Here is a 12,473-nt window from a genome sequence, read left to right as displayed (position 1 = left end):
TTCAAGTAGCTAGCGTTAACATAGAAAGTGGGCTGTCCGCAGCGGACATCGTGTTGGAATGCGAATTGTGCTAACGAAACTTTGAAAGAGGCTTTGAAATTAGGGTTCACAGGTCCCGTCTGTAATGGATTGGTATTAATTGAACGGTGCCGATTTTTGTCTGAGCTTGCAGATCGTTTCATTGTTGTTTTTTTCATGTTTTGTGGGTGGTTAAAACGGTATTTTTGGAGTCACGCTTAAAGCTGCGTGTTCTAGATAACCAAAACCGAGTTGGTAAAATTACTCGAGTGTACTGCCATCCAGTGGTTAGAAACTTTTTAGTGTGTCAATCAAAAACGTTGGGTTGTTTTTTATCCCAAAAACGCCGTTATAGCGCCTTCTACGATTATACGTTGGTATTTGTGCACATCATTACACCTATATCCTTACCACGAGAATGCTTACCGTTCAAATGTTCGCTGGGTCCAATTGGTGCACCAAGTGCCATGCATGAGGTAAAGTGACAGTCATCAACGAAGAGTTCGATAGTGGTCTTCGTGAAAGTGACCTCGATCAAGTGCGGGTTGCCGTCGGAAACAGTAATCACGCTATTGTTAATGCGGGTGGTGCCGGAGCCGTAGTTCATCATTAGCACGAGATGACCCTCCAGCAATTCCAATGATATAAAATCTGGTGGACACATTGAGAAAGTTAATAGAGAGGTTCTGTAACGGGGTGCGATATCGGAGTTCTGTGACCTCTATTTTACATAACATATGTCATTTCCATATTCAAAACTTACACAGTGAAGTATTTGCAAGCCGATATTTTTTTAAATTTATACCAGATTATTTTTATCTGCTTTCATTAATGAAAATAAATCAACATAACAATAAAAATAAGTAATATATTTTCACGAGTTAAGTAAACAAATAGAATGATTGATTATACCTATGCATTATTCAAAAATTTTTAATGCTCCTACCCTGTTTTTTAGCCTCCCATGTGTATTTTCAATTTACATTAGAACAAACACAAGGTTTGCCCTATTATGTCCCGAACAGTACCTATATTAATTAACTACTAACATCACAAAGGTCTTCGAAACAAATATGGAAGTAAAATAAATTATGTGATCCACTTATAAGTGCGACATACTGCAGTCGACATCACGCGAACAACACCATAAATCACATAGCACGCCTGTCAGTCATTACAGGGTCATTAAAAAATCATTAAAAGCACTCGTGAAAAGAGGGTCGCCAAGGAGGTGGTAATTTCACGAGTGCAACTGGAATCGTGTTTTGATAATGTGATGTTGATTCTTTTAGGGTTGGTTGTTGATTTTTAATATGTATAAATTGGTTTTGCTTTGACGTTTATACGACTTCAATTTATTCATAAGGTAGTCCAATCTGAATTGAGTTTCAAGTGAAAATTGTATTAGTTTCCACCAAAGCTCGCTTATCCATTCTTTTAAAGTAACCCTGCACTTTAATTAAAGTAATTGTATGTGCAAAGATAGAGTTCTGCAAGTTCTGCTAAATTTCAACGTATGTTTCCTGCTATGAGCCAACAGGAATGTGGTTTTCACTTTACATTTCATGGTGAGTTTTATTTAATGCAATTTTTTTGTGTCCGTATTTTATTTTTTAATTAATACAACTTCTAGCTTCGAGGCTAAACAATCGCTTCTTCTATTAGAGGTTTTAAGGTACTAGGAGTAAAATCATAAGGTAGGCCCACACGTGACAACCCTGGCTAGGACAACTAAAAATAACACTACAGTCGAAACGAGGCACCATTGTGAATTTCGTTCGGAAATCATTACTCAAGTAGTTCCGTCAATTCACCCAGACATATTCATTGTTACTTTATTGAACTCGAATCCTACCTAGTTAACGACATAGTTAGTATAATGAACATAGTTTTAGTGCACTATCATCACAAGTAGATAACTAGGAAAAGTACTGATGTGGGAAGTTTTTACCTGCCAAGGGAGCGTTTGTTTTGCAGAGGTTACGCCTTCTATAAGAACCGTACATATTTAATTTTGACAACAAAGATAAGAAAAGAATGTATTCTATGTTAGTTTTTAGCAAATGAAATGTTATTTTACTGGATGCATCATAGTTTTTTTAATTTAAATTTGTTAATTATAATTTCTAGTTCCAAAAATATTTACATAGTATCTTAAGTGTAGTTATTTTTTAAGGTTTTATAATTTTGTTTTGTTTATATTGGAGGCAATAATGAGAGCTTTTATTTATTTATTTATTATTTATAAAAAAAACACTTAACGAAATTGTTCTGCTATAGTTAGATAAGTAAAGCTCCACCTATGGTCTTCTAATCTTTATTCCAATCAGCTTTGTACAAACACAAGAAGAAGAAAGTATTTTACGCGGGCTGTCAATGTGACAGACGTCATAGGGATGTCCCCACTACAACATCCTTTCTCTACAGTTTCTAATCACTAACAATCAAATAATTCTTATTTACTAACCCATAACGTAATCTTTACACCAACTCGATTTAGTTCTTATTCTACTTGAACATCTATGACTATTTAGAGGCCTTTCCACACTTTCATTAATTACCTCAGTATTATTTTGCCCTGCAAAAACTTCGCCATTTTCTAAGCTATTTCTATCCTTCTCCTTATAATCATTGGAACAATTATTTGGTATTTTTCCTTTATTACTTTCTGTTACTATAACCTCCTCTTCAAAAGAAGATTATGCAGATCACTACAGAAAGGTGCAGGAATGCAATAGATGGCCTTCGATAAATTATTCCCTCTGACCTATAATTGTAAGTCAATGCTCTGAACGTACAAAGTATGACCTCAGTTTCTTTGCCTTTCTTTCAATTACACCGTATCTCCGTAAATCTATAATCCAGACACTATCTCCTGTATTTAAATCACTCAATGGAACTTGCTCTGTGTTTATTATTATAATACTTTGCCATTTTATTTCTATTCACATTCTTTTTGGAAATAAAGTCATTGTGAATATTAGTGTTAACTTTTAATTTATCTGGATGCATTGGTAGCCTACTACACTATCTATTGAACAATAACTCATTAGGGCTATAGCCACATTCCATGGGAGTATTTCTGTATGAAAGTAAAGCCAAGTGTGTATCAGAATTCTTTTTAACAGTAACGACATAAAGCAAAAATTAAAACACAATGTAACAAAAACATTCAGACAATATATATATATATATGAGAGATAATGAAAGTTGCAAAGGAAAGTTTTAACAAGACTTCTTGCCAATATCAATGTCACATTGATATTGAGAACAGTGTGACCATTTCTGGCAGATGTCTGCCATTTGGGCAGATGTCTGCCATTTGGGCAGATTTCTGCCATTTGGGCAGATCTAATTTTTATTCATTTTTATTGCTGCAGAACATGATAAGTTATATTAAATGTGGCAGAGTTTGGCTGATTTGAGAATATTCGGGAAGTTCTTTATTATTTTTGGGAACAAAGTGAAAACATGTTTGTTTTCTGCTACTACGAACAAACATCTGAAGCGAAATACAGGATAATGCTATAAACATATCCTATATCAACTTTATAACCCCAGCTTCTACAGGCTATACTCAATTTGCTTTTTTGATGCTTTGATAATGAATCACAAGTATCGATAGGTCTCCCTATAAAGCACGTCGTGAAAAACACTGGGTCACAAAATACACGGGATATCGCCATCTTTCTTTTAGATGTTTCTAGTTTCATTTGTAAGAAGTTATTGATATCGTTTTAATGATTAGGTAACGTACTTTCGATATTAGTAGGTATAAAGGTATTTGATATCTCTTATATTTATAGAATCGATTACAACCTGTACATACCTCGTATTTTTTCGCCTTTTGGATTTGAAGTATGGTAGCGACATCTCTTCAAAAACATTTAAACTAATTTGTTTGTCTGTTTTATCGACTGAGAGACTACAGTGTTAAACTCTTTAGAGCAAAAGTTATGGCTTCGAGCCTCCTTTCCACCCACTTGACCATAATTAAAAACATATTTTAACTATGCTGTATATATGTATACGGTAAACTTACTGAATGTATTCTGCAGGTAAAAAACGGTGACGGAAATTAACTCAATGGTTAACGACTGTAGTGTAGTTTCCACTTACCAGAATTGGCCATTTGGCAAGCAGAAGGAATCTACGTTTCTATCGTCCAATGAATTTTGGCAAGTAACACGTTATATTCTACAAAATGTTCTTTACTTGTTTTGTATAGCGAAGATACACGATAAATTTATGTTCGAGGACAAATAAAACTGTGCCGTTAAGTCACGTACATTTTAATAGACAGTTAGATTGTTAGTATACACAAATCTTTCGGATCTTACTCTTTGTTCTAAAAATTCTTAAATTGTGTAATAAAATTCAGCTTTTCGTATTTTTTTATTGTAGGTGTAGAATTTCAGATCCCGCTTGAAAGTATAATAAACATAAACAAATAGATACCACCACAAATGTTACCCAAAACACAAAAACTCAAGAATTTTAAATGTTTCTTTATCAAATCCCACGTTCCCAAACATGTATACCATCTGTCTGAGAGCAACATATCCAGATGAAAAATGATTAGTCAGATGCACACACACTTCACTGCAGTAAGAGATGACAATGAAAATCAATATCATTAAAACAAAGTGAATATATTTTATAATTCCTTAATTACGGTGCCCAGTACGTCTTAAAATTATTCGTAATCTTTGGAATAATTTTATGGAATGTCGTGCTGATTTCCTTTTTAGGCTGCTAACAGATTGACTGCAAGTTTGCAGTTAGTGCGTGAAGTTGTAATAAACTTCATGCAACCGAGATCTCGACTGCATGAAGTTGATAACAACGACTGCATGAAGTTGATAATAACTTCACGCTTTAACTGCATGAAGTCGATCTCGACTGCATGAAGTCGGTTTCGACTTCATATAAGTATAAATTTGGTTCAGTTGTTTATTACTCCATCCAACCATTTATTTAACTTTTGACATATGCATGGCTCCGAAGTTCCGTATCACTGACATACAACCATAGACATAAAATGCAATACTTCTTGGACTTATTTTTTAATTTTAGTGAAGCGACGTGCTCTTTAACTCCAATATTTATCGAGCCAACAGATTATATAACGATAATTATTCAAGTTGATAAATTTTGTTACTTGTCTAATAAATTATAATGAATTCTTATTGTTTATTATAATGAATCGTCGGATTGTTCTCCATATGAACGGGAATCATCTCTTGAATCCTCATTAATATTAATCATGAATTCTTGAGTACACAAATTGTCAAACGCAACATCACGATCCCAATCAGACAATATCTTCTTTTTTGAACTCGCTCACATTCACGATTGAAACTTCTTTTTAGATACAATTGATTGTTATAAAAAAATCGAATCGGAATTAAGACATCACGAATTGATTAGAATTCGAGTAGATTTAGAGATTTAGAGTAGAGAATTATAAGTAGATGGTTGGACGGAGTATATATTGGCGTGAAAATGTAACAGACAAAGTTACTTTCGCATTTATAATATTAGTTTGGGTTATTACGTATTTGCTCTTGTTTTAGTTATAAAAATTTTTCACTTTTAAAACATTATTTTTAGTATAATTTAAACTCTATTATAACCATAACTCGGCAGTTAAACAGTGTCTAATATTCCTTAGATTACGAATATCACTTGATCACTTTGAAATGTACTTCTGATCCCCAGTAATATGAGCGCCACTGACCCTTTCTACAATAACTGAGTATTACACAAAAGATACGTACCTGCTATCCGAAGGAATTGGCTAGCTCTTAATGGGCCCATGTACAAAATGAGGCAGTCAGGTGTGTTGGTAGTGACAGTGAGGGAGATACGACCCTGAAGGCAGGTTTGAAGGGGCGGATATATCGCCCAGCCGTCGCCACTGAATCCGATCTTGGTTGATTCGCACCGAGGCCCGGTCAACCCCTCTGGACATTCGCATTTATCTGCAAATGGAGTACCTGTGTGACAAAATATTATATTGGTTATATTTCTATACCAAAGAAGCTCACCAACTGGTCTCAAAGTTAATAAAAAATACTATGCGTATCAGAACTATCGACGGAAGTAACTCAGTCCGGAACACCCACATTAGAAATCACTCAGAAAAGTTCGTTTCATAAATGGCTCGTGGTGGGAATCGAACTAGGGCCCTCCTCACCCTACAACCACTAGGCCACCTAGTAGATCGTCAAATATATAAAACCATGGACCTATAACTCAAAAGGATTGCTAATCTCCATGCGTGACAGTGACAGGTCGTAACACTGAAAATCCCGCCTTTTAAAGTGGCAGTGTAAGAGTTCGTAGAGTGCCACCTTACCTTATTTCTGCCGCCAAGCAGTAATGTGAGCATTACTGCCTTCAGGTTTTGAAGGGTAAGGGTGCTGGTGAAATTACAGCACATGGCACTTGTCGGCTTATGTCTCAGGGTGACGGGCGCAGTGGCAGTGCCCCGCAGATCTTTGTGATTTAAAGCTCTGAGTGGCACTGCACTGTTATGGCGGTTACCACCAGGCTCGTAACTTGTTCGCCCCATCACTTAATATTATAAAAAAGCCTTTTTCTTTTTAAATAATTTTCTTAACGTTGTATCTTTTCCATTCGACATTCAACCAATTATAGGCTTCCGAATAATATTGTAGGACAACAATGGTATAATATAATATAAATACTATGTTCTCAGTAATATTTTTCCACAGAAATTAGTGTAGAATTTGATGAATTTGAAGATGATGAATGTATTGTATTCAAAGATTGAACATGGCAATTTTAGAATTAGGATAAAATAAATTTAAAGGTAATAATGAAAATATTTTATGATATTAAGAACAAGAAGTGGAGAAGTCACCAATTTTCTCTATTCAGTGCCCTAACTTTGATTTTCTGATACGATCTGACATTTAACACGACATCACTATAAGAATATAGTGTTGCCAGAACACAACAGTAAATTTTACTTACCAGAATATTTAGTCCGACGGAGATGAGGAATGAATGAAATATATACATACAAATTTTAATACACAAAAATACGTTATCAACTCATTAACATAATTTTTTTTTAATTGTTCATCAAAAGATATAAATCAGATAAATATAAAGTAAATTATTTTCATATTTCATATATTATATAATATATGAAATATGAAATAATATATTCATATTTCAGGGGAAAGATTTAAGCAGTGCTCGTTAACAAAAAAATAACTAACAATGCTTTCAACTGGTATACGACTAATTCCCATCAAAGAAATCAGTTGTGGTAATGACCAGCCTTATTCGTGCGATAAAATGGTTTTTGATTCCGTGAAGCTGCTAAGTAGATATGTATTGGGGTATTATTGACCATTACATGTCTTTATAGCCTATTTGCTACTGGAGTATTCTCTTTGTTTTCCTCCCAGCAAAACAAACTATGATCCAGCTGTTATTTAGGCAACAATGAACCTTAACACAACTGAAAGCAATTTTTTTAAACTTGTTATTTAAAAAAGGAATTCTCTCAAACCTTAATGCGACTTAAAAGCTTTTAATAGCTCATAAACAGCTTTAAACGTAAACTCACCTCCGTTCAAACAAACTGCTTCCGGTACCATACACTGGCAATCAGGGTCTATGTAGACTGTGACACCGACGAAGCTGGTAGTATTAGTGTAAATAGAGGCTGGTAAATTGCTCTTGTTCAAAATGTTCCTGCACGAGTCGGGACAATTCACTTTCTCCAATAGACACTCGTTGATGTTGACCATGTATACTTTTAGTTTTAGTTCTTCTTCGATCTGCGAGAGATGTTGTTATTGAAGTTTAATATAGAGCTAATTTTATACGCCAGCCTTCGATTACCCCTTAGTACGCCAGGCAAGGAACTAAAATAGTGTTCAGTGTTATTTTTAAAAAACCTACTTAGACTCTTTAAAGGCGAACATAGAACCAGAGTATTTACATGTGTTTTAAACGTAGAGTGGTTTTATAGAGGTAATAAAGAAAAATTATAAGCAAGACCATTTCAGCCTTTTGAAGAAAGTCGGAAACCCAACGCATTGCTCAATTAAATCATAGGTAATTGATTTATGTGTCACTAACAGTGCGTAGCATTGTTAACAATAATAATGTGGCAGTCATCCAACACCCTTTCGAAACAAATACTGTCAAATAATACTTCATTTTCGACCAAACCAAAAAACCAAGTCGAGTATGAAGCTTCATTCTCATCATGAATAGAATAGAATAGAATATGTATGATTGCCAGAATACAGTAATGATAAAGGTCTTAGGGTCGTATTCCAGAACTGTACTCGATGCTCAAGTCAGGATTTGAACAGCCTTGAGTATGATTTCAAGCACTGGAAATACGATCCTAATGGCAAGGACTTGAGTATGATTGCTAGTGCTTTGAATCATACTCAAGTCCTGACTTGAGCATTGAGTAGAGTTCTAGAATACGACCCTTAAATAAAATTAGGTACATTGTATTCAACCTGCAATCATCATCTTTTAATTTGGTGGAATATGATTGAATATTATTATCAAATAAGTAAGTGTAATTGACGGTTATTGTTTCGGACAGATGTCGAATGGGAAACTGAAGTAGACCCCCAATACAGAAAAAATTCTTTCCTAAATTGGTCTTCCCGGGAATCAAACCCAAGACCTTTGCATACAGCGCAAATAGCGCAAACCGTTAGTCCACCGATGTCGTCAAATTATTTGCTCGTTATAGGGATTAGTGAAACAAAACGATACCCCACCAGTGGGCGTTGTACATGAATAAACAAAAATAGAACATCTAAAAACATGACAAGCTAATCCAATAGATTTTTGTGTCTTTTGAAAATTACTGTAATGTAGTCTATTTTCATCAATAGACGATAACGACCTCCGTATAAATAATAATTACTTTTTCTAATACTAGATAATGCCATTCATAATGGAGAATGTATCTGGGTAATTTCCAGGTTAATTTTCTTTACCGAATTAGGTAGCAATTTTATGATTTAAGTAGTCTAACAAATTATCGTGAAATATTAAATAATATTTCAAGATACTACAATCAAATATTAGATAATAACTACATGATAATATTCTACATCATTTAAATAATAAAAATTACCACCGAAATTTGGCACAGAAAACTATTCACAAAATTACCCGCCTGTACATTTCTAAAACAGTTATCGTTTACCACTAATTAGATGTGGTAGCTTCTTTTCCAAAAAATATTGCTTACGACGAATTTAAAGAGAAATTTGTTCAAAAACACTTCATATCACACGAAAGATTACTACTACGCACAGCATCAAATACGTTATTCCAAAATTGACATCAACTATTATGTCCTATCGCATCGCCCAAAACAATCGCATTAATATGTTGCAAAAGACACTTTCAACTCCTCACCTTATTCAAGGCATTGGAAACCATAACATGGAGCTTCTCGGGTGTATAATAAGGTGAACCGTGAGCTGAGAACCTGACGTCCAGAAACTTGTCAGAGTTCGTGTTCTTCGTGATGACGGAGAAGACGTCCACGTTGTCCAAGGACGTATTGAATATTTTGGCAAGACGCCGATGAAGTTTTTCCCTCTTGCTTAAACCCTGATGAAGGAATAAACCAATAGAATTAAAAGTTAACCAAGGCCATTTTTAAATTTACAAATCATGTACGTAAGGACTTAAGAATAGCTACCATGAGTTTACAATCACATTCGTCACTAGCTACCGCGTAAATATTTAGTAAAATGCTACTACTTCTTGTGAACACTAGAGACCGCTGTACAATTTGCCATATAAAATTGTCAAATATTTTACGTGATCGATACCGACAACGTGTCACAGTAATCTCATGGTAGAGGTAAGCTTTTTTAATGTCTGGACATAATTATTCAAGAGAAGTATGGTAACTCCGTACAAAATAACAGTGTGGTAAGTATGTGTGCGCGACCGCCGGCCATAGACGCACACATTCGCATAATGGTGGCACTACACGTGACTACTTGTATTCGTTCGTATAGTGACGACAGTATTTGCCTATTTAGCTCCTTTGATGTGTGTCGAGAAACCGATCAGCGCGCGGTTAAGCAAGTTTAAGGTTTGCTGTATTTGTCGAATAGGCAAACATAGCACATTTTATTTCAAATATATCAAAAACACAAATACAAATAGTCATGAGAAGTGCCACAACAATAATGAAAGGCGCGTTGGGACGACCAATGTTATGCAACGCAAGTGCATCGCAAGATTATCGCGCAGGTACGCACACAAAGAAGCCCTGCTGCTAACTTTAGTTAGTTTAGTTACCGTACTCGTTTTATTACAATAGTCGAGGCTTCGTCCTGGACCACGATTCAGAACTCTTCGATATTTTAACTAAATATTCGATTAAGGGTCGTATTCCAGAACTGTACTCAATGCTCAAGTCAGGACTTGAGTATGATTTAGAGCACTGAAAATCATACTCAAGTCCTTGCCATTAGTGTCATATTTCCAGTGCTTGAAATCATACTCAAGTCTGCTCAAGTCCTGACTTGAGCATTGAGTAGAGTTCTGGAATACGGTCTTGAATATCGTTCTCGAGTCCAAAGGCGCTTTCCGAGCTATTCAGAACATTCCGAGTGAAAAGTTGGATTCGGATTTTAAAGACTTTAAAGGTCTAAAATATAGGAACGCGTTAGTCTTTCATTAAAATAAAGTAATAAAATTGCACAAAATCCAGACTTTATTTAAAATTAGCGATTTCCATATTCTATTCTTGCTTTGTAAACAGTAGGACGTTCGGTAACTTTCATTCGATAACTGTGTTCTGAACAACGTTTGCAGCCTTTGTCGGTCGAGAAGTTCGAGTACGGGTGTGACGTCATATCGGTTCGGTTTCGAATACGACAGTTTGACGTTCGATTCGGGTGTTTTGAATAAAAATGAGAAGAAATCGGACGACAACTGAGTTGTCGTAAGGTTCTGAATCGGCCTCCAGGTGCTTGATAATAAATCGTAATAATTATACTTCAGTACTTACGTCAAATTCGGGGATGATAAAGCTCTCAGCTGATATATTCATGAAACGTATGGAACCGGAATTGTCAACGGCCTTTTCAGGAATATCCTTCACAGTGACGTTGACAGTTGCGACAACAGAGTGGAAGGGAACATTCCTTGACTGTTCGGTGACCTATAAATCAAATTCAGTACGAATTGATGCCACCAATATCTTCATTATTTACTCCTACGATTAATTGATTCAAAGGACCTTATCTTTCTATTGTTAATAAGTACAGAACTCCCAGAATAACCAAGAATTGATCACCTATATCGTTGACAATATATTAGTGTCAAAAGTGTTGTTACGAGCCCGTGAACACCTAATTTAACAAAAAAATAAAATAACACAAATAAAAGGCATTTGCTCTGCTAGCCGCAACTCCAACGGGTTAAAAAAGTCCGCCAAATGGGTCGTTCTTATGTTCGTGAGATTTGTGAACGAGATCTTCTTGTCCATTACTATTTTTGAAAAAGTTATCATTAATTATTAACACAAAAATTGAACACTAAGAAAAAATTCCTTCAATCCGGCTGGAGTCGAACTAACATCTTCCAGCAAACCGTGTCAGACGATATGCCAACTAAGCTACAGAACGAAACAGCGGACCTTACGAATTTTTCTATGTGCTTTTTGCAGATCTTTGTTTTTTTATCGACTATTTGCGTTAGCGCCATCTGTGAGAAATCTATGAAAGCTTTTCATAAATTTTTCACAGATCATCACTCAATTAGGTACCTTTACAGCAACCAGCCGGTGACTTAAAATGTCGCTTTAATAATTCTAATTTTTAAGCTTATTGAATGCCAGGATGTTTGACCACCATGATTTTCAATTATTTTTGTGAAAATACTCCACTAGTTTGTAATAATTTTAATACAAAGATCGCGAACACGAAGAGAAAGATCCTTGGATCCGAATAATCTTAAATATATTTTAGAAAATAATTTAATTAAAGTTAACAATGGTACTCACGTTGAAGGTCAAGGCATATGTACCAGCGGGAGTACCGCGCTTCATTATAATCATTCCGTTGGACCGATAAACGTCAAAGTTGGGAGAACGTTTCTCGAAAGATGGAAGCCACATGAAGTCCTTATCAGCTGTATCCCAATCATCAGGGTCCTTGACGTAAACACGTCCTATTTCAGTGTCAGGAGTTTCGCCCTGAAGGAAAATTACGTGTTTGATGAACTTGTTTAATAATTACGCAGGCACGTTACAGGAAGCTGCAGTTCTTTCCGTTTCATAGCACAAAGTTGCGTTTGCTGTCCTATATAAATTAAAGAAGTGTAGAAAACAGTTACATAAGGATCCTTTGCATCAAACTCACTGCTCCGTCTTGTCGCGGACCCAATGATGTTTATATTAAGTATCATAA

The 12,473-nt window shown here is 35.3% G+C and overlaps 1 protein-coding gene across 2 annotated transcripts in view; it reads right to left on the bottom strand.

Moving 5' to 3' along the window:
- LOC113239517 (DE-cadherin) overlaps positions 1-12,473 on the bottom strand; it is a 280,147-nt gene that overhangs the window by 31,178 nt on the left and 236,496 nt on the right. For both annotated transcript variants that reach the window (XM_026476556.1, XM_026476557.1), the window contains 6 exons: positions 12,068-12,259; positions 11,072-11,224; positions 9,457-9,654; positions 7,625-7,838; positions 5,799-6,017; positions 445-669 (listed from right to left, as the gene is read on the bottom strand). In XM_026476556.1, the coding sequence (XP_026332341.1) occupies positions 445-669; positions 5,799-6,017; positions 7,625-7,838; positions 9,457-9,654; positions 11,072-11,224; positions 12,068-12,259 (1,201 nt within the window). The remainder of the gene's footprint in view (positions 1-444; positions 670-5,798; positions 6,018-7,624; positions 7,839-9,456; positions 9,655-11,071; positions 11,225-12,067; positions 12,260-12,473) is intronic.

The sequence above is a fragment of the Hyposmocoma kahamanoa genome, unplaced genomic scaffold (assembly GCF_003589595.1).
Source record: "Hyposmocoma kahamanoa isolate Upper Pololo Valley unplaced genomic scaffold, ASM358959v1 99879, whole genome shotgun sequence".
Classification (NCBI taxonomy): Eukaryota; Metazoa; Arthropoda; class Insecta; order Lepidoptera; family Cosmopterigidae; genus Hyposmocoma; species Hyposmocoma kahamanoa.
Note: the sequence above shows the minus strand (reverse complement) of the source record. Positions and strands in the feature narration are given on the sequence as shown.